The 27,544-nt window shown below is 47.6% G+C and overlaps 3 protein-coding genes across 7 annotated transcripts in view; 2 read left to right on the top strand and 1 right to left on the bottom strand.

Moving 5' to 3' along the window:
* VARS2 (valyl-tRNA synthetase 2, mitochondrial) overlaps positions 1–2,704 on the bottom strand; it is a 48,810-nt gene extending 46,106 nt beyond the window's left edge. The window contains exons 1-4 of one of the 4 annotated variants that reach the window (XM_075323302.1): positions 2,637–2,704; positions 1,758–1,928; positions 1,088–1,169; positions 50–150 (exon numbers count right to left, since the gene is read on the bottom strand). In XM_075323302.1, the coding sequence (XP_075179417.1) occupies positions 50–150; positions 1,088–1,169; positions 1,758–1,907 (333 nt within the window). In that variant the 5' untranslated portion in view covers positions 1,908–1,928; positions 2,637–2,704. Of the gene's footprint in view, positions 1–49; positions 151–1,087; positions 1,170–1,757; positions 1,929–2,399; positions 2,557–2,583 lie in introns of those variants that run through there. The other 3 variants (XM_075323301.1, XM_075323304.1, XM_075323303.1) reach the window with 3 other exon arrangements.
* A 156-nt stretch (positions 2,705–2,860) lies between these two features.
* LOC142250955 (uncharacterized) lies at positions 2,861–4,949 on the top strand. Its single transcript, XM_075323300.1, has 2 exons — positions 2,861–2,921; positions 3,435–4,949. Exon 2 carries the CDS (start codon positions 3,770–3,772, stop codon positions 4,418–4,420), a length of 651 nt encoding a protein of 216 aa, XP_075179415.1. The 5' UTR covers positions 2,861–2,921; positions 3,435–3,769; the 3' UTR covers positions 4,421–4,949.
* Positions 4,950–11,211: 6,262 nt separating this feature from the next.
* Positions 11,212–25,785, top strand: LOC142250954 (uncharacterized). Of its 2 annotated transcripts, none has more exons than XM_075323298.1 (2): positions 11,212–11,286; positions 22,420–25,785. In XM_075323298.1, exon 2 carries the CDS (start codon positions 22,491–22,493, stop codon positions 23,823–23,825), a length of 1,335 nt encoding a protein of 444 aa, XP_075179413.1. In that variant the 5' UTR covers positions 11,212–11,286; positions 22,420–22,490; the 3' UTR covers positions 23,826–25,785. The 2 variants fall into 2 exon arrangements, with proteins under 2 accessions (XP_075179413.1, XP_075179414.1); XM_075323299.1 differs by having other exon boundaries at positions 11,225–11,286; positions 22,417–25,785.
* Positions 25,786–27,544: the final 1,759 nt, after the last annotated feature.

The following is a 27,544-nucleotide window of genomic DNA, read 5'->3' as shown; positions in this document are numbered from 1 at the left end:
GGGGGTCACGAAGTACGAGCGGGGGCTACATCCCCCACCGCGTCTTCACCTGATACTCCGGCTTGAAGAATCCTTGCGTCACCCACCAGGAATACCACGCGGCCTCCACGTATCGGGGGCTATACGCCGCGGGGAGGGGGATGCTGGTATCTGGAAATTAAATATAATGCAGCAGTCAGGGAAGCTGAGCCTAAAGGACAGCAAGCAGAGGTAGAGTACAGTCCAACACACCATATATAATCATAGTCCGCATACTGCCATACTGTGCCCACATACAGCCAAGCAACATGTGATTATACAGAGCCAAGGTAGCGCCATACTGAGCACATATAAAGCTACGCAGTGCCAGAGCTCAGATAGTCATAGATATTATATTGTGCCATACCGTGCCCATATAACGTCACGCAGTGTCTGACAGACGGCAAATCATAAGGAGCTGACATATCGCCATACTGTGCCAAAATAACGTCACACAGTGTCTGACAGACGACATATTATCATAAGGCACCGACATACCGCCATACTGTGCCCATATAACGTCACACTGTCTCACAGACGACATATCATAATGCACTGACATACCGCCATACTGTGCCCATATAACGTCACACAGTGTCTGACAGACGACATATTATCATAAGGCACCGACATACCGCCATACTGTGCCCATATAACGTCACACTGTCTGACAGACATATCATAATGCACTGACATACCGCCATACTGTGCCCATATAACATCACACTGTCTGACAGACGACATATGATCATAAGGAGCTGACATACCGCCATAATGTGCCCAAACAAGATCACACAATGTCTGACAGGATACATATGATCAAAAGGAGCTGATATACTGCCCCTACATTTCACACAGTGTCTGACAGATGACATATCATAATAGGGAGCTGACATACCGCCATACTGTGCCCATATAATGTCACACAGTGTCTGACAGATGACATATCATAATAAGGAGCTGACATACCGCCATACTGTGCCCATATAACATCACACAGTGTGATGCTGCCCTCTGGTGACAGCAGGAGGTAAGAACAGTAATGTCTCGCGAGCCTCCGGAGTCCTACCTTTCTTTTCTCCTGGCGCCGTGCCTCCGTTATACTCCACCGTCTCCTTGTCTCCCCAGCGCCGGCCCGAGCCTGGAGCCGCCTGTGGACACGTGATGCTAATTAATGAATATATATTATATAATAAATAATAATAACGTTTATTTTTATAGCGTGAACACGTCCCGCAGCGCTTTACAATAAGTGGGGGCTGGATATTAGGTGCATTGTTTAGGGTAGTGCATTCCAGGAAACTGGTGCAGCATGAGAAAAGTCTTGGTGAGGGAGGTGTGAGGATTGGATTATGGAGGATGTTAGTCTGAGGTCAGTTGTGGAATGGAGGGGATGAGGTATAGGGGGGTGCAGAGCTGTGGAGAGCTTTGTGGGTGAGAGGTATAGGTTTGTATTGTATTCTAAAGAGATTGGGTAACCAGTGTAATGACTGGCACAGGGTGGAGGCATCGGTGAAGCAGCTGGATAGAAATACGACCCTGGAAGCCGCATTCAGGACGGATTGGAGAGGAGAATGTTTGGTTAGAGGGAGACCAAGGACTAGTCCAGACGAGAATGAGTATGAGTGACAGGTGAGAAGTGGTCGGATTCCGGAGATGTTTTGAAGATGCAGGTGACATGAGCGATTGTACATGGGGAATGAACACACACTCGCACACTGTACTGCAGTGTTACATACCGTCTCCAGAGCGGCGCCCTCCTCCCGCTGACTCTGCTGGCGGCGTCTCCGCTCATCCCGCCTGATCCGCTCTGTGGTGGCGTTAGCGGCGCCCCTGCAGGGTGCTTCCCCTATGACACCGCGGCTGGGGGCACGTAAGAGGCGGAGCATCGCAATGGAGGGGGAAGAGTTCTAAAAGGCAGAAGAAACCAAGTAATGAAAGGGAGATTGTTGTGTACAGCCCCTTTAAGACACGACGCCTCAGCAGAGCACTATGGGTAATGCGGTGCCGTACGGTGCGGCCATAATGGCATTGTGACATTATATTGGCACCAATAGCAGGCAGGCATTGCATAATTATTTAGGTGTAATACTGTAGCACCACAATTTAGGAGTGGACCACTTGGCGGCACTACATATACACCATTAGGGAGAATTATTTAGGAAAGGCATGGCGGTAATATTTGGGTACTATGCAGACACATGTAGGATGGGACGGCAGTATTATTTAGCACTATAAGGGTATACAGTAGTCAGGTTTACTATTCAGGCACAGTATGGCAGTATTATATCATACCATATGGGCACAAATGGTGAGGAAATGACAGGCCCTGTGGGCACCATTACATGGCTGCATCCGGTGCTGTATACGGCACACATTACCTGTGCACCATGTGGCTGGATTCTTGTATGGGCACAGAGGGGACAATTAGGGGCTGCAGAGGTATAATCAGGGCACAGTGCACACAATTAATGACTATTTTATTGAGGACCTGCAGGCAGTATTATGTGGCACTAAATGGAGATACTATGCAGGAATAATGGCGCTGCACTAGATGGCATTTACGTGATTGTTGGGGTAGACGCTTTACGGCCGCTCTGCACGACAGTGTTACTGGCCTCACGCGACTCCCGCCGCCGCTGACCTCCCCTCTCTCCTCCGCCGCGCGGTTTGCACTGCAGACAGCCGGAAGTGTCCGCATGCGTTCCAGCGGCGGCTCCGCCAATCAAAACGCGTAGTTTCCATTCTGAAAGCGAGGCTCAAGTGCGCGACCAATGAAAGTAATGAAATCCAGACATTGTAATGGGCGTGACCTCACTTTTTCCACCAATTAGAATTGAGATTTAGTGCTGTCCTGGAGCTGCACTCACTCTGATGTGTCCCCGCTGAGGAAGGAAGGGACGGTCAGTGCTGAGTGCACTAAGGACAGGAGCGGACTGAGGGCGTCTGCGGGGGTCCCCGGGGAAGGAGGGCGTCTGCGGGGGTCCCCGGGAAAGGAGGGCGCCTGCGGGGGTCCCCGGGAAAGGAGGGCGCCTGCGGGGGTCCCCGGGAAAGGAGGGCGCCTGCGGGGGTCCCCGGGAAAGGAGGGCGCCTGCGGGGGTCCCCGGGAAAGGAGGGCGCCTGCGGGGATCTCCGGGGAAGGAGGACGTCTGCGGGGGTCCGCGGAGCGTCTGTGGGGCTGGGGGCGTCTGCGGGTCCCGGGGCTGTTTTTGTGCCTAAACCGTTGCCTCCTCTGTTCACAGGTTGTCCCCGGCATTACAGCCCAGCCTCAGTGACTTCAGTGGAGCTGCAGTACCTGATACAACCATGGGCTGGGGTGGCGCTGTCTCTGGAAGCAGACGTGTTTGTCTAAATATTGTGGAGAAAACCTTTTAAGATTGGGAATTGATTTTTTTTTTTTTGTCTCCTGCTGATAGGTGTAAAACCCAACATGTAAGTGGCAGCGGTGGGACGGCCGGTCACCTCCTCCCGCCCTCAGCGGTGGACATGAAAATGTCTTTTGGCCATGATGGATGACCTGCACCAGATTTGAGAAGACAGGAAGAACTTACAGTCTTCATCCATCCAAGAAGAAGCCAGACCCTGGGATGACTCCAGACCTTAACCGTCTGTCTCTCTCCAGACCTTAACCGTCTGTCTCTCTCCAGACCTTAACCGTCTGTCTCTCTCCAGACACCTTGGAGGATCTAATCATGGATGAAAGTGTCCAGACTGAGGACAGTAAGGGGGGGGTGGGATCCACGGGCCACAGATGGACGTCACGTATTTCGGGGAGGATGGTAGAGAGGAGTTTTTAGGTGACGTACAAGACACTTCGGAGATTGTGGAGGACGATAATGGAGAGACTCGTTACGTCTGCGCCATTTGCAGGAAGATGTTCAAGCACCGGTGTCATCTGAACCGACACAAGAGGAAACACTCCGGCCAGACTGGTTTCAAGTGTGTGGAGTGTGCGAAAAGCTTCTGCGATCAGCGGGGTCTGGCGGCCCACCAGAGAGTCCACACCGGGGAGAGGCCATACAGCTGCTCCGAATGTGAGAAGACCTTTGTCACTGAGTCCCACTTTACCGCCCACAAGAGGGTCCACACCGGGGTGCGGTCATTCACGTGTCCAATATGTCATCAGACGTTCACTACCTCGTCAAGCCTAAACGGGCATCAACAAACTCACACGGGGGACCGGCCACACCAGTGCACCGAGTGCTCCAGAGCGTTCGGCCGGAAGACCCTCCTGGAGCGGCCCCTGAGGATACACACCGGCGAGAAGCCCTACAAGTGTCACAAGTGCGAGAAGACCTTCTCCAGGAAATTTACTCTGGACGTGCACTACAGGGTCCATAAGAAGACAAGACCCCAAGCGGACCCCAAGTCTGAAAACACGGACGACTCCGAGGATTGGTGATCACAAGGTCCAAGAAGATCAGGAAAGAGCAGATCCCCCTGGAAACTCCTCCTTTTGTCAAAAATGATATGGCTGCCATCACCTAATTACTCAGAAAGAAGACTAATGCAGCAAGGTCACCTGGTTACTAGGGGCACACTGCCTAGCAACCAAAATATGGTGGGCATGATCTAGCTATTCAAATAGAGGAATTACACAGCATGGTCAACTGGTTACTAAGGGCACATCACCTAGCAACCAAAATATGGAGGACATGACCTACTAGGAATAATGCAGTAATATAATCCGGTTACTAGGAACACACTGCCTAGCAACCAAAATATGGTGGACAGGATCTAGTCACTCAGATATAGGAAAAATGCAGTAATCTGGTTACTAGGGACACACTGCCTAGCAACCAAAATATGGCTGCCATGGTCAGCTATATGAATAATGCAGTAATATCACCTGATTACTAAGGGCACACTGCCTAGCAACCAGCCTTATAGTGTGTATAGGAGGGGCTGTGTGGGGCCGCGCACTGTGTATAGGGGGGCTGTGTGGGGCCGCGCACTGTGTATAGGGGGGTCTGTGTATAGGGGGGGCTCGCACTGTGTACAAGGGGATCAGTATACTTGTCCTTTAATTTTGCTCATTATTAAGTTATACAATTGTTATTTAATATAAAATTATTAATATTGGGCAGAGTTAATTTCAGCCTATTGGTTTGCCCTCCAAATTAATTGCTCACCCCTGGTTTACATAAATGGAGATCATGGCTGGCCCGTTTTGTGCCCCCCTGTTTATGGCTGGCCCGTGGTGTGCCCCCCCTGTTTATGGCTGGCCCGTGGTGTGCCCCCCCCCCCCCTGTTTATGGCTGGCCCGTGGTGTGCCCCCCTGTTTATGGCTGGCTCGTGGTGTGCCCCCCTGTTTATGGCTGGCCCGTGGTGTTGCCCCCCCCCCATGTTCATGGCTCCATCAGGGCCTCTCTTGTGGTCAGTGGCCTCACACCACAGTCATTACCACTTCTTGCTTTATTTTTTGTCGCATCACTTAACCCTGCGCTGACAATTAGAAGAGAAATGTCTTTCCCAGAAAAAAAATCAGGAAGGTCTCATCTGTAAAACCTGTATCAGCCGCTGTAGATGGCAGAGGTGTTGACTGTATATCCAAGACCTATGTAGGGTCCAACTGCGGGTTTATGGGGCCAACTAGATAGTGGAAGGGTTTGGGGTCCTTAACCCCTTGGCTGAATAGGATAACTGAAGTGAGCACTAATATATATATTATGAGTGCAAGCCAAAAAATACATACTATATAAGGATAAGGCTGCACATCAAACTTAGATAATAGTGTAATGCCTCAAGCATATGGACAAATATTGGAAAATACAATGAAAAATGCTACTTGCTAACTTGAACATGTGAATAATGAATTGCATACCTGCCATGAATATTAGGAAAAAGGAGATATTTAGCAATCGCATTGATCAATGTAACTGAGCCCCAAAACCTCGTCAAGGTATATCTCTATATTGGGGTCCCTAGCTCTATGACCCTAACTGTGTGTCATCTCATTGCAATTAAAAACTGCTGTGTGTGGAGAGGGGTAACCATTTTTCCAATGCGATTGCTAAATATCTCCTTTTTCCTAATATTCATGGCAGGTATGCAATTCATTATTCACATATTCAAGTTAGCAAGTAGCATTTTTCATTGTATTTTCCAATATTTTTCCATATGCTTGAGGCATTATACTATTATCTAAGTTTGATGTGCAGCCTTATCCTTATATAGTATGTATATTTTGGCTTGCACTCAAAATATATATATTAGTGCTCACTTCAGTTATCCTATTCAGTTATATGTAGTTTGTTTTTTGTTTTTGTTGTTTGTTTTTTTTCTGAATGTGAACACAGCTCCGCCCCTTTTGGCCATGTTTTTTCCATCTCCTATATAAGAAAGTCCTTGGTTACCCCTCTCCACACACAGCAGTTTTTAATTGCAATGAGATATCACACAGTTAGGGTCACAGAGCTAGGGACCCCAATATAGAGATATACCTTGACGAGGTTTTGGGGCTCAGTTACATTGATCAATGCGATTGCTAAATATCTCCTTTTTCCTAATATTCATGGCAGGTATGCAATTCATTATTCACATATTCAAGTTAGCAAGTAGCATTTTTCATTGTATTTTCCAATATTTTTCCATATGCTTGAGGCATTATACTTAACCCCTTGGCGACACTCCTAATTTTGCTGGGGATAGAGAAACCGTAAGTAGCGGTGACGCCCCGGCGCATGCGCAGCACATTGAAGGAACTCGGAAGACGACGCTACGGAAGAAGAATTTACTGCGCATGCGCCGGATATGGCAACTGGAGAAAAAGTCACAGGTATACGGTGACTCTAATAGGAGGAGACATCCAGGGTAATAGTGCGGAGGAGGGCAGCAAACGCGCAGTAGCCTAGAAGCGCTCATTTCAATACGGCGATATAAGAAGATATCTGCTATGAGGCGTACAGGGAAGACGACCGTCACCATGCTATACCCTGTATACCCAGAGTGACTGTTTAAAACGGGTAAAGGGGGAGACAGAAAAAAAAGACAGAAAAAAACCCATATGAACGGCAAAGTCAATTTACCAGCACCACAAACCTGCTATAAACCCCCTTAATGTTCCCATACCCTAAAGAGGAAAGTCCTCGGCTTTTGCTATAAATAAAAGGATCCTTGAAACATTTCTAGGAGAGACGTGTATTTCTTAGAACTTAAAATATATGTATATTATTAACCCAATATTTATAAAAACCGGTCCGGGGTTCATGGTGTGCATCGTGGAGATATATACTCTACTCACAAAAATTAGGGCTATTTGAATTTCGGGTGAAACTTATGAAGTATGTAAAGTTCCCGCTACAGTGATATCATCATGACACTCGGGCATTTAAGTAGATTAAGCGATGGTGATTTCCTAGTCTCAAACAATTTATTGAAACAAAAACCAAAAATGTCACTGTCTCAATGACTTGTTGTGTGGCCTTAACGGGAACCTGTCACCAGATTTCGGGCCTATAAGCTGCGGCCACCACCAGTGGGCTCTTATATACAGCATTCTAACATGCTGTATATAAGAGCCCAGGCCGGGGGTATAGCATAAAAATCACTTTATAATACTCACCTAAGGTGTGGTGCAGACTTGTCGGATGGGTGTCTCCGGTCTCCAATACCGGCGCCTCCTCTTTCGGCCATCTTTGTCCTCCTTCTTCTGCAGCCTGGGTGCATAGACGCTTCCTACGTCAACCACACTAGCCGACATTGAGGTCCCGCGCAGGCGCACTACAATACTTTGATCTGCCCTGCTCAGGACCCCAGTGTTGGCTTTTATGAATGACGTAGGACGCGTCCTGCACCCAGGCTTCAGAAGGAGGACAAATATGGACGAAAGAGATGGCACCGGAGAACTGAGACACCCGTCCGACCAGTCTGCACTACAGCAACCATTAGGTGACTATTATAAAGTGATTTTTACGTTTTACACAGCGGTCTGGGCTCTTATGTACAGGATTCTAACATGCTGCATATAAGAGCCCACTGATGGTGGCTGCAGCTTATACGCCACAAATCTGGTGACAGGTTCCCTTTAAGCATCAAGTACACCTGACAATGACGCCTCCTGCTGGTCACAAGTGGAGTTTTTGTCTGAGGAGGTTGGCGTCCCACTTTTGAAGCCCGTCACTCAGGTCATTGAGGTTCTGGGGTACAGAATTACAACTGCTACACGGCATCTCGACTGATCCTATAGGTTTTCTATGGGATTCAGGTCTGGAGATAGTGCCGGCCGCTCCATTTGAGGTCCTCCGGTCTCCAGCAGCCGCTCCCTAATGATGTGACCTCAATGAGCTGGAGCATTGTCCTCCATGAAGATGACATTAGGCCAGTGTTGTTCATGCAGAGGCACAATGACTGGATTAATGATGTCATTCCAGTAGACGGGGCTGTCTCTGTACCAGACACACAGTGTAGGGCCGTTCTGTACTGAGTAGACACACCGGCCCACACTAACACCACCACCAAATGCTCATCTGGTAACAGTGGCTGATGCACAGCGCTCTCCTTGATGTCCCTGACATCATTGGCGGCCATCATTTCTGCTCAGCATGATCAACTTTCATCAGTGACCAGCACTGAAGCCACTGGTCCAACGTAGATGACGCCTGTTCCTGGTGGTGTGGTCAGGTACCTTGCAGGTCGTCTAGCACACTGACCACACTGATGTAAATGGTTTCAGATGGTTTGATGTGACACTTGGGCGGGCCTTTGACCTGCCTTAAATGTGCCTGGAGTTGTTTGGCATTCATCGTTTGGTTCATGATGAACGGTCATCAGTGTGGGATGTGGTCAGAGGACATCGACTTCTCTGCCTTTCTGTGACTCTTCCAGTCTCTCTGTGTCTCTGTACAACCTGCTGGTGACACTTGAAGCTCAGTGGCCACTTCCATCTGAGAACCTCCTGCTTGAAGCCTCGCATTGGCGCGGTGCTGCTGATCAATTGTTAGGCGTCGTCTTGGTCTCATGATGTCAAAATGTGACCAGTGTGATGAGGAGGACGGTTTAATGCAAAGTCTAATTGAACCCAGAAGTGTATTAGGTGATACTTGTTGCACAATACTGATATATTTATAACATAATATATGGTTGGGGGGAGGAATCGCCCAGAGGACGCAGTATATAACGTTGGTGCTGCTGCTGTATCATTACCATGACATTAAGGGGGAATGTGCAGGAGCTTCTGGCAGCTGGTGACGGTAGGGGCACTCCAGAAGCTGCCCCCCCCCCCCTCCAATCTTTCCCACTCCATCAGTGTTGGGTTCTACTCCCTCTTCCCCATAGAGCACACCGTGTATCAGGTCGCATCACCCCCCTTTCCATGCTTCTGGATGCCAGTAATCTGCATCTTGCAAAAGATAGGGGGTGGGGTATTGTCTAAAATGTCTGGGGATAAGAAAGTCAAGTTCCTTGTTTTGGGGTTTTGTTTTAATGGCCGTCAATGTGGGGTAAACGGGACCGGGTGGGATTATGAAGTTAACGAAGGACTGATCCCATGGAATTTTGGAAATGTATGTAGACGAGTAAGAAAGTCCCAGGAATGTGATTTCTGCAGATTTCTGGCTCCTGATGCGTTCAGTTCCTTTATACCCAGAGTGGGTAGGGCTGAAGGTCTCCATGTCTGGACCCTAGGACGTCACCTCTACTGACCCCACAGCACAAAGTGACCACAATGCGCTGAAAACCATAGAAATAGCCAAAGGTTTGGGGTTCTGTTCTTCGGAACCATGAAACAAAGCTGCAAATTGTTGGGTCTCGGGATCAGGGGTGCGTCAGGAGCGGGGAGATTGAATATGTGCTGAGAAGGACGCTCTACAGTGAAGTGTGGCTGGGGCCTAGTGATGCTTACAGAGAAAGATGGCAGGGACTCAGTGATGCCTAAAGTGAAACATGGTGGCCCTTATGCCTATAGTGAACGATGGTAGGGGCCCTGTAATGCCTACAGTAAAAAATGGTGGGGGCTCATTGATGCCTACAGTGAAAGATGTCAGGGGCTTGGTGATGACGACTACAGAGAAAAACGCCAGGGGCTTGGTGCTGCTTGAAGTGAAAAATGATTGGGAGCTTAATGATGCTTAAAGTGAAAGATGGTGGCTCCGTGATGCCTACAGTGAAAAATGGCAGGGACTTGGTGATGCCTACAGTGAAAAATGGCTAGGGTTCAATGGTTTCTAAAATGAGAGATGGTGGTGGCTTGGTCATTAATACAGTGAAAAATGGTGGGGGCTTAGAGATACCTACAGTGAGAGATAATTGTGGCTCAATGATAACTACAGTGAAGCATGGTGGAGGCTCAGTGATGCCTATAGTGAAAGATGGCAGGAGCTTGGTAACGCTTACAGTGAAAGATGGGGGAGCTTGATACCTTAAGTAAAAGATGGGGGCTCAGTGATGCCTAAGGTAAAAGATGGTGGGGGCTCGGTGATGCCTACAGGGAAAAGATGGTGATGCCTAAAGTAAAAGATGGTGGGGAGTCAGTGATGCTTACAGGGAAAAGACGGTGATGCTTAAGGTAAAAAGATGGTGGGGGCTCGGTAATTGCTAAGGTAAAAGATGGTGGGGGCTCCGTGATGCCTACAGGGAAAAGATTATGATGCCTAAGGTAAAAGATGGTAATGCCTAAGGTAAAAGATGGTGGGGGCTCGGTGATGCCCAAGGTAAAAGATGGGGACATGAGATGCTTGATGACACTGGAGTGGCAGGGAGGGTAGTGATTTTGATGTCACCATGACAACCAGTGGTTGGCATTAGTGTGTCCCGACCCTGCCTCGGTATTGGGCCTGGTGGTGCTGTACCCCGCTTTATTTCCTTTAGTTTCTATAGTCTGATTACCAGGGCAGATAAAAGGAGATAAGAGGACAGTAATTAAGAAGTAAATAGGTAATGCTGGGAGTTGTAGTTCTTCAAGATCGATCCTCTCCGCAGAGGAGACGCAGGGATGCCGCTTCCTCCTCTGCTGACTGTGGGCGGTTTCCAAGGACCGAGACAATGTTATCACAACAGATGCCACACATACAGAGCCATCACATCAGCCAGAGCGAGAACTACAAGTCCCATCATGCATTGCCGCACATACATCGCGCGCATCGCTTCAGTCTTACAAGCAGCTCTATGATTGGCTCACATATTTGCTTCTGTGCGGCTCCCTAAATTTTGATTGGCTGAGAGACGTCACTGGGTCGGAAGCAGCCAATCACGATGCAGCAAGCCTGTTAGCGGGCCAGGAGGACTGTGATGCGGCGCAGATTCCCGGGAGCTGCTGTTGGGGGGACGCTGGTGAGTGATGCGGCGGGGGGACCCCGCAATGTGGCGCTGGGACTATTATACTCCGGGCATGCTGGGACTAGCAGTCCCTGTGCTGGATGGATGATGTCCCATTGCGTTAAAATAGGGAATTGATGGGGATCCAGCCCCGTGCAGAGCCAGGCGGGTGGGCAGCTAGTATCTGCAGGACTACACCTCCCAGCATGCCCTGATAGCTGCACACTGTATGCAGGTAGTATACTCTAGAACCATGGAGATGGTTTATTAATCAGGGCTGCAGACCGCCATCTAGAAATCCTGATCACCGCTATACAGCAGCGCTGTGTTCTGATTGGTTGTGATGTGGAAATTCTGGAAAAAAATGTGATACCCCCTCCATTATATACTAACAGAGTAGTGCACTGTAAAATCTGCCCCGAGGCGGTGGAGATTCCAGTGTACCATGTGGCGGCACAGTACACACCTGTATAGACTCCGGTGCACCATGTTGCGGCACAGTACACACCTGTAAACCCTTCGATGCACCATGTGGCGGCACAGTACACAACACATTTGTAAAGACTGTGATGCACCATGTGGCGGCACAGTACACACCTGTATAGACTCCGGTGCGCTATGTGGAGGCACAGTACACACCTGTATAGACTCCGGTGCGCTATGTGGAGGCACAGTACACACCTGTATAGACTTCGGTGCACCATGTGGAGGAACAGTACACACCTGTATAGACTCCGGTGCACCATGTGGAGGAACAGTACACACCTGTATAGACTCCGGTGCGCTATGTGGAGGAACAGTACACACCTGTATAGACTCCGGTGCGCTATGTGGAGGCACAGTACATACCTGTATAGACTCCGGTGCGCTATGTGGAGGCACAATACATACCTGTATAGACTCCGGTGCGCTATGTGGAGGAACAGTACACACCTGTATAGACTCTGGTGCACCATGTGGAGGAACAGTACACACCTGTATAGACTCCGGTGCGCTATGTGGAGGCACAGTACACACCTGTATAGACTCCGGTGCGCTATGTGGAGGAACAGTACACACCTGTATAGACTCCGGTGCGCTATGTGGAGGAACAGTACACACCTGTATAGACTCTGGTGCACCATGTGGAGGAACAGTACACACCTGTATAGACTCCGGTGCGCTATGTGGAGGCACAGTACACACCTGTATAGACTCCGGTGCGCTATGTGGAGGCACAGTACATACCTGTATAGACTCCGGTGCGCTATGTGGAGGCACAGTACACACCTGTATAGACTCCGGTGCGCTATGTGGAGGCACAGTACACACCTGTATAGACTCCGGTGCGCTATGTGGAGGCACAGTACACACCTGTATAGACTCCGGTGCGCTATGTGGAGGCACAGTACACACCTGTATAGACTCCGGTGCGCTATGTGGAGGCACAGTACACACCTGTATAGACTCCGGTGCGCTATGTGGAGGCACAGTACACACCTGTATAGACTCCGGTGCGCTATGTGGAGGCACAGTACATACCTGTATAGACTCCGGTGCGCTATGTGGAGGCACAGTACACACCTGTATAGACTCCGGTGCGCTATGTGGAGGCACAGTACACACCTGTATAGACTCCGGTGCGCTATGTGGAGGCACAGTACACACCTGTATAGACTCCGGTGCGCTATGTGGAGGCACAGTACACACCTGTATAGACTCCGGTGCGCTATGTGGAGGCACAGTACACACCTGTATAGACTCCGGTGCGCTATGTGGAGGCACAGTACACACCTGTATAGACTCCGGTGCGCTATGTGGCGGCACAGTACACACCTGTATAGACTCCGGTGCGCTATGTGGAGGCACAGTAAACAGCTGTTTAGGCTCTGGTGCACTTTGTGGTTGCACAGGACACCTATATAGACTCTGATGAACCATGTGGCTTCACAATACATACCTTTTTAGGCTCTGGTGCACCATGTGGCGGCACAGTAGTGTACACATCTGTATAGACTTCAGCGCACCATGTGGCGGCACAGTACACACCTGTTTATGGACTTGCATGTTAAAAGGATTTTCCTTGTTCCGTCTCCAGATGTCGTGTGCTCGGACCTTTTGGTTCAAGTCCCTAAAGCTGCATAAAAAAAGCGAAGTAAAAAAATAAGTTCGATTTACCCTAAATAATGCAAAAACTACAACACACAAGTTCTTATGTGACTATTCCAAAGGGAATCTGTCACCAGGTGACTGCAGCCTTTATGTTATATCCTGATGGGAAAACATACAAGAATATGCCGGGATTAGGAAGACCCCAAGGCGGCAAGAAAAAACACCGGAGGCGTGCAAAAATGCCCCTCCAAGACTGCGCGGTGTGGAATCCTTTTTTTCCTATTGATTTGAAGCCAATATTTGCCCACAACGTCCCTTTTTAACGAAAAAAAAAAAAAAACCTGCACAAAACTTCCCGTAAAACATTGCAACAAAATCTTGTTGATTTTGGAAAAAAAAATGTAAATAATAATTAAAAAAATTTTTTAAAAAAAATTGAATTGTTCTCGTACACTCTAGATTTCATACAGCAATCACTGCTGGGCGATGAGTTATGGTTTTTTTAGGTTATCTTCGGCCGGGGTACGGGAATTTCCCAGTAATTACTAGCGTTTTCAGATATGTATGGATGTAGCTAAATATTGGAGTGAAAAAGAAAAGCGCCAATATTTGGAATTTGCAGTTTTTGAAGAAAAAAAATCTAAAAATCATCCACAACATAAAAAAGCAAAACTGATCATTTGCTCTAATTGGTGATAAAAGGCGTCAATTATTGGGTTAATAACCTAAAATGGCGAATAAAAAAAACAGCGGGTCCGCGAATTCTGTGCTTGAGAACTCGTCTACAGGTTTTACCGCTAATCACATGAATATGAATGTCAGCACCTTCCTAGTTATATGTGGAGCGTATTACAGGACTGTAAGGCTGTGTGCGCACGCTGCGGTTTTTTGTGACCACAAAGATGCAGCGCTTTTGGCCCCGCAAAAACCTATAAAAAAAAAACCACTTACTTTTATTGCTGCATTTTTCTCCATTGAATTCGATGGAGGAAAAATGCAGAAAGCATTGACACGCTGCATCTTTATGGTCACCACAAAAACACAGCAAAAAAAAACAAACTGCACTGTGCGGACAGCCAAAATAAAATCTCATAGACTTTGCTGGGGAATTAAATGCATGCGGTATTGAGACCAAAACTGCACCCAAAAAACGCAGCATGTGCCCGTACCCTTAGGCCGTGTGCATACACAGTGGGGGTTTTTTTTGTTTTTTTTCATGCTTTTTTTTTTGTTTTTTAACTGCGGCAAAAACTTCTTTTTTTTTTTTTTTTTTTTACCCCCCCACAGGGTTTTCCTGCCAAGACATGCAGTTTTAGGTGCAGAAAATCTGCAATGTGGGAACATAGCCTTATGGTGACCCTATTGGGTGGCAGACGGTTTTCCCAAAAACAAGTACAATCAAGGCTACTTTCACACTTGCGTTGGACGGCATCCGTTGCATTGCGTTGTGTGATAGATGCAATGGATCGTACGAAACAACGGAAAGCTTTTTTTTTTTTTTTTTTCTTCTTTAGGCTATGTGTCCACGGTAGAATGTACCTGCGGATTTTTCTGCCTGAAAATCCGCGACTTTCGCGGCAAATCCGCACCCGCGGATTTGCCGCGGATTTTGATGCGGATTTTTTTTTTTTTTCCCCATTCAAAACCAAAAATCCGCACCAAATATGCACCAAACAATTGACATGCTGCAGATTTTTCCGGATCAAAATCCGCAGCGGAAAAATCCGCAGCATGGACACAGCATTTCCAAAATGCCATTGAAATGGCTTGGAAGTGCCGCTGCTGCAGATTTTCAGGAAATCCGCGGCAAAATCCGCGCAAAATCCGCGCAAAATCCGCAGCGTGGGCACATAGCCTTACAGTTTTACCGGCAGCAGACTATTATGAACGATCAGCTGATCGCTCTCAAAAGCCGGCTACTGGGCGATCAGCTGAGCGCTCTCAAAAGCCGGCTGCCGGGCGATCAGCTGAGCGCTCTCAAAAGCCGGCTGCCGGGCGATCAGCTGAGTGCTCTCAAAAGCCGGCGGCCAAGCGATCAGCTGAGCGCTCTCAAAAGCCGGCTGCTGGGAGATCAGCTGAGCGCTCTCACATGCCGGCGGATCAGCTGATCGCTCTCAAAAGCCAGCTGCCGGGCGATCAGCTGAGTGCTCTCAAAAGCCGGCTGCCGGGCGATCAGCTGAGTGCTCTCAAAAGCCGGCTGCCGGCGGATCAGCTGATCGCTCTCAAAAGCCGGCTGCCGGGAGATCAGCTGATCGCTCTCACATGCCGGCGGATCAGCTGATCGCTCTCAAAAGCCAGCTGCCGGGCGATCAGCTGAGCGCTCTCAAAAGCCGGCTGCCGGGAGATCAGCTGATCGCTCTCACATGCCGGCGGATCAGCTGATCGCTCTCAAAAGCCAGCTGCCGGGCGATCAGCTGAGCGCTCTCAAATGCCGGCGGCCGGGCGATCAGCTGAGCGCTCTCAAAAGCCGGCGGCCAAGCGATCAGCTGAGCGCTCTCAATAGCCGGCTGCTGGGAGATCAGCTGAGCGCTCTCAAAAGCCGGCTGCCAGGTGCTCAGCTGAACGTTCAGCCACCGAGAGACAAAATAAAGTTTCTGTGATTTTTTTTTTTTTTTTTTTTTTTTTTTTCTTTCTCTCCACCTGGCGGAAGCAACGCAAGTACTTTTGACACAATGCGTCATCCATACAAGTCTATGGGAAAATCCATTAACTGATTCCGCTGTTTTCCAAAAGGGCGGATTGTGACGGAAGGAAAACAACGCAAGTGTGAAAGTACCCTAAGACCCTGTTCATATTTGCGTCTATCATGGTCTTACACTATCCTACATATCTACTTTTATACCCTACTGCGTCAGATGCTGGTAATGTACAATCATTTTGAAAGTGGACTTAAAAGGAATCAAACAATCATCCAAAAATATCATAAAATAATGAGCTAAACTCCTTTAATCAATAACACAATCAGAAACAAAGTTTCAAAAAATGAGTATAAAAGCTCTTAATTTATTGTATATTAATTAAAATACAAAACAATATAATACAATGCAATATTCTATCAAAAGCCAGATTGCCAATCCATCAAGCCTGTAGCTGTAATATACCTTCATCAGGCAGCTCCTGATGATGTAGTAGCACGAAACGCGTGTCGAGGCAACAGGGTCTGACTGAATACCTTTTTTGCACTAAGTAAGTTCATTTTTGTAATATACCTGCATTTACAGTAAAAATCAGTAACTTTTTATTTATTAATTATATTTAGAAACACTAAAATATTCGTTTTGTTCCAAAATTGAACTCTAGCACCATCTAGTGGTAGAATAAATTATCTTCATATAAATATATTCAAAATGTCGCATTAATTATAAGGAAAATTGTAAAAAAAAGAACTTAGTGCAAAAAGATGTTTAGTAAAACAAATATACCTGCACTTATAATAAGAATCAGTAAGCGTTTAATATTTATAATGAGCGACACTAAAATTATATATTATTCCAGAATTGAATTCTAACATCAGCTAGTGTTATAAATATAATCAGCTCATAAATAATTTAAAATAACACATTCAATGTAGAAAAAATTAACTTACTTCGTGCAGAAAAGGTATTCAGTCAGACCCTGTTGCCTCGACGCGTGTTTCGTGCTACTACTTCATCAGGAGGCTCCTGATGAAGGTATATTCCAGCTACAGACTTGATGGATTGGCAATCTTGCTTTTGATATTGTATTGTATTATATTGTTTTGTATTTTAATTAATATACAATAAATTAAGAGCTTTTATACCCATTTTTTTGAAATTTTGTTTCTGATTGTGTTATAAAAGGAATCAAGTTAAAAAAAAACAAAAAATGACAATAGCGATGATTTATTCTCAAAGATCAGTATTTGCCTTTGCTAAAGCAATAATATAAATGCGCTGTCACCGCTCCACTCCCAAATGGACATTAGAGAGCCCCGTTCTTAGGGTCAGTGCGTGTATGTTGTACAAAAAATTATTTTTGCGTTTTTATGAAAAATGTTGCACCGTTTGAACCCTATAACCTCCACGTTGCAGCGTCTACAGTAAAATGAGTTCACGAGCTTGTTCGGATGGGACGGTTTGTAAGTCACTGTTTCTGAGCTGATTTCTGAGCACAATCGCTCGGTTCAACTTCAATGTGGTTATAAATCAGCACAGAGGAGGTCAGAAAAAGACATAAGTTGCAAACTTGGGGAGGAGCTCACTGATAGGTTTCTCAGTTAACTCATTCTGCAGGCAGCAAGGGCCAGGAAACAGTTTGTAAAAGACAAATGTACCGCCCCGCGGGCTCTGCTGCGACCGCCGAGCCGCTCGGATCCGTGCTCGTACGGTGGGTGGTGGCTCGAGCTCGTCACGGACCCGGGGGTCACGTCGCTCTGGAAGGGGGTTGGCGCTACACGCAGGGACTTTGGTGGGGAGTTCCACGGTCGGGGCCGCGGTGGTTTGAAAGGGATGTAAGTTCGTGACGCCATCCACGGGTTGTGGTGAATGGATGGACACCACCGCTGCCGTTGACTAGGCCTCCCGGGGACGGTGTTGCGCAGCTTGGTGTTGACCCCCTCCGTGGGTAGGGGAGTGATGGTCCCGGGGGCCCGAGGGAGGTGCTGAGGCGTGGGGACAGGTGCGGTGCGTGGCCCAAAGGCACTGGTGTACTTACTATGACACAATACACTGGAGTCTCTGGTAAACCAAACGGGATGATGAACGGGGCCCGCAGCCGGCTGCAGCTTCTCCCTTGTCAGGTTGGTGGTTTCCGCCTTTCTCCTGCACCTCTTTATGTGAATGTTTGACTCCTATGCCTAAGCAACGGTAGTCCGCTCCCCGGCTTGCTGGGTGTCGGAAGAGCCCCGTTTGCCCGCAGACGCTGACCCTTTGGGTCTCTATGCCTTGGCGGCGGCTTTACTCTGTATGGTTGGGCTGTTGTCTTCTAATGGGTCTTGTGCGGGAAAGGTCCTTAAGTCCAGTCCTCAATCAGTTGATTTGACTCGGCCCTGTCGCTTCAGGGCTCCCTACTGGGTCTGAGTACCCCTCCTGGTCCTCCGGTTTCCAATCTGCTCTCCGGTTCGTTACCGGCGGGCCACCGCCCGACCCTGGTCCCTACGGTTCCACCAGCTGTAATCCCAGCTCCTGCAGGAGGCCACCACCATCTGCCTCCTTGCCAGAGAGGTGACTGGGCTCCGACCTAGCCACCTGAGTAGACTATTGGCAGGCCTGGTCACAGGTCTGCCCTTGATCTCGACCTCTCTCCTTCACTGTCAAGACTAGACTCCCACAACTTGTCTTTTTCCCGCCTCCAAGCCTGTGAACTCATCGGTGGGTGGAGCCAACCGCCTGGCTCCACCCCCCTGGTGTGGACATCAAACCCAGAGGGTGGTGACAAGGTTTTTAAGTTTGGCTGCTGTCACCTTTTTAGGGAGGGGGTGTGTGCGCATGGACTACCTGGGACGACCTGACTAGTCCAGGGCGTCACATTCCCCCCTGGTTTAATGCAGACCGTCCGCGGGCTGCCCGTCCATCACCAGTTTATTTTGTTTCTGAAAGATAAAAACGGGAACACAGTAAGTATACTAACAGTTGTATAAACTTTGAATATCAGCTTTTTAAATCTTCCCTTACGGGAGGCACATGCTTGACCGTTGCAAACGGTAAACTTTTATTAATAGCGGGAAACTGGTCCGGGTCCTTCAATCACCCACCCAAACAACCTGAGCCTTGATGCTGCCCCTAAGAAGTGGACAGCACCCCTTTTCCCCAGTCCAGGAACGGGCCCAGGCGTTATCCAACGGGACGGGTGCAGGGTTTCACATCTGCCTGTCTTTTCAGAGGCCCCACGTCCAAGGGGACCCCTGACTCGGAGGATGGCCACCGGTCGCAGTGGTGGCGGGCCTCGGCCATCTATTTCCCGCAGGCCCATCCTCCAGTCTGCCTCTCCGGAGGCTGTGAAACCGTAAGGCCGGTTAAAGGGAGGTGCTATTTACAAGCCCAATAGTTTTTGGGTGGCCTGCCAGTTCTCGGCCTTGTCTTTATGAAACGGGACAAAAACAAAGTCCCATGGGCAGTATGGGCCCAACGGGGACTGTTCAACTTTGGCAGCCGGGATCCGCTGCCTTTACTCCTTATCCTCCTCTTCATATTCCTCCTCGACGGCAACCTCAGGGCTGTACGGTGTTGGAGGGGACTGGGGCCGCTCCGGGGCACTGCGGCCCTCTCTGTCGGACATCCAGGGCAAACCAGCCCCTCTCCCCACAATGGACCAAGTCGCCGGGTAGCAGGTCACGGTCCGGGTGACCATAGGGTAGGTGCGAGTTCACATCTCTGCGGGAGAAGAACACTTCGGCCTCCAGGCCGAGCTCATAGATGAACCCCCATCCGCGGTCACGGTCAAACCTCCGGACCTGACCCTGGTACTTTTGGCCTCGTACCCGGTAGGTGGCACTCCTCAGGTTCTCCTTCTCCCGGATTGTGCGGGCCAGGATTTCTGCTTTTCGCTTTTTCCGGGCTTCAATCTCCCGGCCCATCTGGCTTGGCTGCCGCTCCCAATACGGGGCGTCTGCGTGCCCGGGGTCTCTATGGGTGGGGGTCTGGCCCAGCTGGAGTTCCCCGGTGGCGGCCACGACCGTCACCCTCCAGGGGGAACACCGCTGTGTCGCAGCCGGCTCTGCTGCCTTGCAGCGGCCTCCCCGCGGGACCTCAGCCGAGACCCGGGAACGGCCTGCCGCACCTTCTGGGCCTTCTTCCGGGTAGCGCTCTCCTCCTCGGCCGGGCGGACTGCCGGGGCCGAACCACATCAGGCGCGGGCAATTTCCGGGACTTAGCCTTCCACAGGAGCGGAGGTAGTGCGGGCCGATCGGGTGGCTGTCCGCGTGCTGCGGCCACAGGCGACTCCACCTGGGCGTCTGGGACGGGCTCCGCCACCGGTGACGGGGGTGTGGATCCGGGTGGAGAGATAACGGCGACCACTATGGACAGTGGGGGAGGCAGTATGGAGGGCAGAAGCAGACCGGGTCCCTCAGCCGCAACAGCCGGTCCCTCTCGGACATAGGGACGTGGGTCGCGCACCCTTTCCTCCAACACTGCCGCCACGTCACATGCCCGCACGGCGGCGGCTATCCCCTCCATTTCGGCCGCCCATTGCTCCATAAGGTAGCGTACCTGGGCCTGGAGACGGCAGCACATCATGGCCGTCCGAGCTTCCACCCACGCCGCTGTTCCGGGCTCGGGCTCCGGGAATTCGGGCTTCTCAGATGGGGCGGACGTGTTGTAACTTGTTTGTCCAGGAACCAGACGGGTGGCAGAGTCCTGGAGTCCCTGCCTTTTATCTCCTCAGTCACATGAGGCTGGATCTTCACCTGCCCTCCCCCCCTTGGTCCTTTTGGGGCACTCTCCTTGCTCTTTGCACCGCTCTGCTCTCAGGGGGCGGGGCTTCGCTTTTCGCACCCTTTCTGCTCGGAGAAGACGGCTCGGGCGGGAACTTTTAGCGCCCAAGATGGTGGATTCTGCAATTTTTCAGCGGGACGCCGCGAACGACAATTTCAAGTCGCACTCCCACAAGTAAGTGGACGGTTCTATCCTGTTCGCAGATGCCAGATGAGTCGATGTGTACCGCCCCGCGGGCTTGGCTGCGACCGCCGAGCCGCTCAGATCCGTGCTCGTACGGTGGGTGGCTCGAGCTCCTCACGGACCCGGGGGTCACGTCGCTCTGTAAGGGGGTCGGCGCTACATGCAGGGACTTTGGTGGGGAGTTCCACGGCCTGGGCCGCGGTGGTTTGAAAGGGATGTAAGTTTGTGACGCCACCCACGGGTTGTGGTGAATAGATGGACACCACCGCTGCCGTTAACTAGACTCCCGAGGACTGTATTGCGCAGCTTGGTGTTGACCCTTCCGTGGGTAGGGGAGTGATGGTCCCGGGGGCCTGAGGGAGGGGGGTGCTGAGGCGTGGGGACAGGTGCGTACTGGATGCTGGTGCACGTCCCAAAGGCACTGGTGTACTCACTATGACACGATACACTGGAGTCTCTGGTAAACCAAACGGGATGATGAACGGCTGCAGCTTCTCCCTTATCAGGTTGGTGGTTTCCGCCTTTCTCCTGCACATCTTTGTGTTAATGTTTGACTCCTATGCCTAAGTAACGGTAGTCCGCTCCTCGGCTTGCTGGGTGTCGGAAGAGCCCCGTTTGCCCGCAGACGCTGGCCCTTTGGGTCTCTATGCCTTGGTGGTGGCTTTACCCTGTATGGTTGGGCTGTTGTCTTCTAACGGGTCTTTTGCAGGAAAGGTCCTTAAGTCAAGTCCTCAATCAGTTGATTTGACTCGGCCCTGTCGGTTCGGGGCTTTGTACTGGGTCTGAGTACCCCTCCTGGTGCTCCGGTTACTAGTCCAGGGCGTCCCACAAACATTGCAAAAAAATTTGTATGAAGACTGCAAAAGTATAAGCATGTTCTTTAATGACAGGAATGACCCTTCACGTGTTTTGCTTGCGGGGAGCAGCAGCTCTTGGCATATTGGGAGTTTTTTACTACAACCTTAGGCTATGTACCCACGGGACAACGTACCCGCGATTTTTCCGTGGAAAACCTGCGGATTTATCTGGATTTTCTATATAAATCTGCAGGTTCTAGCAAGTACAGACACTCCCCATGTTATCCTATGGGATTTGGGGAGTGTTGTCTCCATGCTGCGGAATATGCTGCGGATTTCCCACAGCCACACGTAACTGCATGTCAATTATTCCGGCGGAAATATCTGCGGATGTCCCACCTCTCCGCTTTAGAGATAGGGGCCGGGACTTCCGCTGGTATTTCCGCACTTGTCCCGCAGGTTTACCGCAACAAAAATGCTAGAATCCCGCAGCAATGGATGTCTGTGGATTCCGGGGAGCAGCTGCGGGAATCCTGTGGAAAAGTCTGCGGGTACATTGTCCCGTGGACCCATAGCCTTAGAAGCGCTAACGTCAGCAATGGCTTATTTTATACCTGTCCATTATACCCAAGGAAGATCCTGTTGGGGTGATAATTTTGTATACTTTTGCTTCTGTCCAGCAGATCCTGATCATCCAGTCCGGTTTATGTTCTGCTAAAGTGGAGAAGATCCAGGTCCTATAAGCGAGAAGACCATGGAACAACCAAGGAAAAGAGCTTCCGTAGAAACGTCTCTAAGATCATCGACTGAATCGAAGAAGTCGAAACCCAATGCTTCCTCATTGTCCTCGTCAGGACACTTGCCTCCACAAACGGTGGAGAATGTGGGCAATCTATGTAAGACTGTCCATGAAAACAGAAGTATTGGGAAGACTATCAAAACGGAAAAAGACTTTACTTCTGATGGAAACTATATTAGTACGGAAAGCTCCGGTCGTGGTGTAAGTAAAACCATAGATGTTCCGTCAATATCATCCATTAAAGTTGAAGAAAATGCTGATGGAACAGGTTTGTTTACTGAACAGATCCATACAGCAGTGAAGACTGAACCCCAGGAGACTCTAATAGAAGACAAAGGTGCCCAAGACGACCAACCTGAAGATACAAAAGGAACCAAACACCAGCAAAACCAAAAGTCAAAGCCGTACTCCTGTGTTTGTGGAAAAAGCTACTCCAGGAGCTCTCATCTCAACCGACACCAGAAGACTCACGTAGGAAATATTGAGATGAATACTGGTGGTGGTGTCGGAGAATCTGGTGGAGTGAAGGCCACAGTTGAAAAATGTTTTTCATGCGTCTGTGGGAAGAGCTATACCACCATTTATCATCTCCACAGGCATCAGAAGACTTGCCCAGCTGGTTCCTCGAATAATCTTGAGCGTGACCCTGAAGAACATCTACTGAAGCCCTATGTCTGCGCTTGTGGGAAGCGTTATACATGCAGCTCTCATCTCTACAGACATCAGAGAACTCACTTAGATGGACCTAAGGAAACTGTCAGTTCTTACATATGCGATTGTGGGAAGACTTTCAGCAGGAGATCAGATCTGCACCGGCACCAGAAGACCCACGCCCTAGAGAAGGTCAAGATAGAAGAACATGAGGGTGACTCTGTGGAAGATACCGAGATGGAGAACCAAGGGAGGATGAAACCATATGTGTGCATATGTGGGAAAAGCTACACGTCGAGTTCTCATCTCTACCGACATCAGAGGACTCACCAAGACGTCGCTATACGTTCCAGGTTTCGGGATGGAGAAAGAATTCTGGAAAAACCTTATAAATGTGAGTGCGGTAAAAGCTACACCTGCACGTCACACCTGTACAGACACCAGAGAACACACAAGATGCAGGACCTTGTCGTGGACGACATGGACGGTGACAGTGATGTCCAGTATGAGGACTCTGGAGAGAAGCCTTACCAGTGCGAATGTGGGAAAAGCTTCATCCTGTGGTTTTCTCTGATGGTGCATAAAAGGGTTCATTGTAAAGCCCAGCGCCAGTCACCCGAGGGGCAGGACGGCTCGTGACTCCGGACTCTACCAAAAACAGGTCATACCCAAACTTTTGAAGATGGCGTATAAATGCCCCAACTGTTAAGGGGCAGATAAATACTCATGTTATGGATTTATTATAATTCTATCATGGATTCATTTTTTCACCTTTTGGGTGGAAAAAAAACATTTATTCAAATAGCCGAATAGGACATTCTGGACTAATATAGAAAGGGGGTCCGTTATTAGGGGGATCTACAGGTGGATCTCAATAAATTAGATATTCATTAAAAAGTTAATTTATTTCAGTAATTCAATACAAAAAGGGAAATGCATATATTATATAGAGTCATTACACACAGAGGGATCTATTCCTATATATTATATAGAGTCATTACACACAGAGGGATCTATTCCTATATATTATATAGAGTCATTACACACAGAGGGATCTATTCCTATATATTATATAGAGTCATTACACACAGAGGGATCTATTCCTATATATTATATAGAGTCATTACACACAGAGGGATCTATTCCTATATATTATATACAGTCATTACACACAGAGGGATCTCTGACAGACACCTCATGTGACCCAGGGAACGTCGTAGACAATGTTTTGACAGGAAAATGTACCCCGCGCTTTACAGTTACTCTCCAAAAAACATGCCTTCATTAAAGTAAATGGAGCCTGGAACTACAGGTTTTTAGTAGGAGCTGTGATTGGTTGCTATAGGAACAAAAGACATTCATAGTATAAGAAGCTTATATGTGAGGTAATAAGATGTTGGTGGGGAGACGGATAGAGAGAGACAGACAGAGAGACAGGCAGGGAAAGAGACAGACAGAGACAAACGGTGAAAGAGACAGACAGAGACAGACGGGGAAAGAGACAGACCTGGAAAGAAACAGATGGGGAAAGAGACAGACATGCAGAAAGAGACAGGCAGACAGGGAAGGAGGAGACAACCAGAGAGACAGACAAAGATAGATGGGGAAAGACACAGACCTTGATAGAGACAGATGGGGAAAGAGACAGAGAAATAGAGACAGACAAGGAAAGAGACAGACAGGAAAAGACACAGACAAAGAGACAGGGAGACAGACGGGGAAAGAGACAGACCTAGAAAGAGATAGATAAGGAAAGAAACAGAGATAGAGACAGACAAAAAAAGAGACAGACAGAGACAGGCAGATGGGGAAAGAGACAGACGGGGAAAGAACAGATCTGGAAAGAGACAGACGGAGCACATTACTTGACCAACTTAGTTAAATCTGTGTGGAATATCTGTGGTGATGAAATATATGTTGTGAAATGCTTCTATTAGCTTAGTTTTTGCCTTTTAATAATTACATTTATATCTGTTTTGTGGTGTTTGTGTGCAGAATACATTTTGGTTAATACATTCTATTTTGTTAACAACAGTTATTAACCCGGGCGAAGCCGGGGAGTACAGCTAGTGTGTATATATATATAGGAATAGATCCCTCTGTGTGTAATGACTCTATATAATATATAGGAATAGATCCCTCTGTGTGTAATGACTCTATATAATATATAGGAATAGATCCTTCTGTGTGTAATGACTCTATAATATATGAGTTTCCCTTTTTGTATTGAATTACTGAAATAACTTTTTGATGATATTCTAATTTATTGAGATGCACTTGTTTCGTTTAGCCAAAAAAGTAGCTATGAAGAATTTCCCTTTTTCTGGAGGACGCATTTCATGAAAACTGTAATTCCTCATTTGTGCTGTGGAGGCGCTGTAGGACAAATACATCGGTGATTGCTGGAAGTGCCGGCAGATGGACACCATCCAAGCAGCTTATGATGAGGCCACTAATCTCATAAATCCTCCAACGTTTACCTCCTCACAACAAACACTCTCGTGGTATCTGTGGACCTTTTATGCTCTAACGTTTTCATTATTTCGCACGTGGTTCATGAGTTTTGTGAAAAATAAAAAAAAAAAGTATTTTACTTTAACTCTTTTGAGTCACATATTAGGCAACAATTTGTACAAAAAAATCGAGATGGACGTATAATGACTCTAGTTGGGAGGACTGGAGTGCGTTTGTGGAAAACAATTACCAATATATATATATATATATATATATATATATATATATACACAGGGTGGTCCAAAAGTAGGTGGACAGTATGTGTAATAGGGTTATCAAACATGGTGTAAAGTGAAACTGACTCAGCTGCCCGAAGCAACCAATCAGATTCCACTTTTCATTCTTCACAGACTCTTTGGAAAATGAAAGGTGGAATCTGATTGGTTGCTAAGGGCAACTGAGTCAGTTTCACTTTACACCATGTTTGATAACCCTATTACACATACTGTCCACCTACTTTTGGACCACCCTGTATATGTATGTATATAATATATATATATATATACAGACATACCGTAATTATCTCTCTCTCTCATATATATATATATATATATATATATATATATATATATATATATATATATATATTTTTTTTTTTTTCTTTATATTCTTCTTTGAGGGTGTTTTTGTTTTTTTTTTAATAGTCGTATTTGATTATTTAGGCAAAAACATTTGAAACACAAGAACCAGCAATGAGGAACAGAACAAAAAGGCAAACAAGTTAAAACTAGACTATAAAAAAGGCGCAAAAGGGAAAGAAGGAAAAAAACACAATAAAATATACAAAAAAGATGCAAATGACATAATGAATCGGGCCCATGGTCTGTTTCTTAATTTTTTTTTTTTAGCATGAAAAAAATAATTTTCCATGGGGGTCTGTCATCCTTTTTTCTTAGCTAGAAAGTTTCCTGATCCAGTGCATGTGGATGGGGTTGTCCGACATTTGCAGATTTTCCATATCGGGGGTTTTGTTGTAGACGGGCCACAGACTTTACCCGGTCCGCAGTTGAGATGGTAAGTGATAATGTTCTGTATACTTTTGTTAAGGAGAAATTCCACAGTTTCAGGAAATCATCTTCTAGTGATTGTCTGCTGAAACTCAAAGGTCACTGAGAGCCGGCGGAGGAATTCAGACCACACAAGATATCTGGTATTAATTCCTTTCTCAGTAAGGTGCACACATGTGACGTGCTTTATTATTACAAGCCTTTTTATAGAACAGTAATGGGTTACTCTTTTAGCAAAATTCCTAAGTATGCCATTGGTTATATTAAAAGCATATGTAGATAGCCTGTGATGTTTGTCGATTTTTTGGATTTCTTCTCCAGCCTCTACTGTTTTCTGACTCACCATAACTTGTAGGGTCCCAAATTTGAATTTGCGCAGCTGCAACCAGTCATTGTTATCAACATCTTCATTCTGTTCCCTTGTTTAATGACATCAGCTGCTGACTTTGATGTACACATGCTTACAGGTTCTATCTTCTTACTCATATAGAAAAAAGCTTAGTTATAGAAAAGCATATAGAAAAATATGTATTCTCACAGTAGAAAAGCTTTATAGAAATATATATGTTATATTCTCACAGTAGAAAAGTATATATTGTATTTTCACAGTAGAAAAGTATATATTGTATTTTCACAGTAGAAAAGCATATAGAAAAATATATATTGTATTTTCACAGTAGAAAAGTATATATTGTATTTTCACAGTAGAAAAGCATATAGAAAAATATATATTGTATTTTCACAGTAGAAAAGTATATATTGTATTTTCACAGTAGAAAAGCATATAGAAAAATATATATTGTATTTTCACAGTAGAAAAGTATATATTGTATTTTC

This window comes from Anomaloglossus baeobatrachus, chromosome 9 (genome assembly GCF_048569485.1).
Source record: "Anomaloglossus baeobatrachus isolate aAnoBae1 chromosome 9, aAnoBae1.hap1, whole genome shotgun sequence".
Taxonomy (NCBI): Eukaryota; Metazoa; Chordata; class Amphibia; order Anura; family Aromobatidae; genus Anomaloglossus; species Anomaloglossus baeobatrachus.
This window is presented reverse-complemented; position numbering and strand designations above follow the sequence as displayed.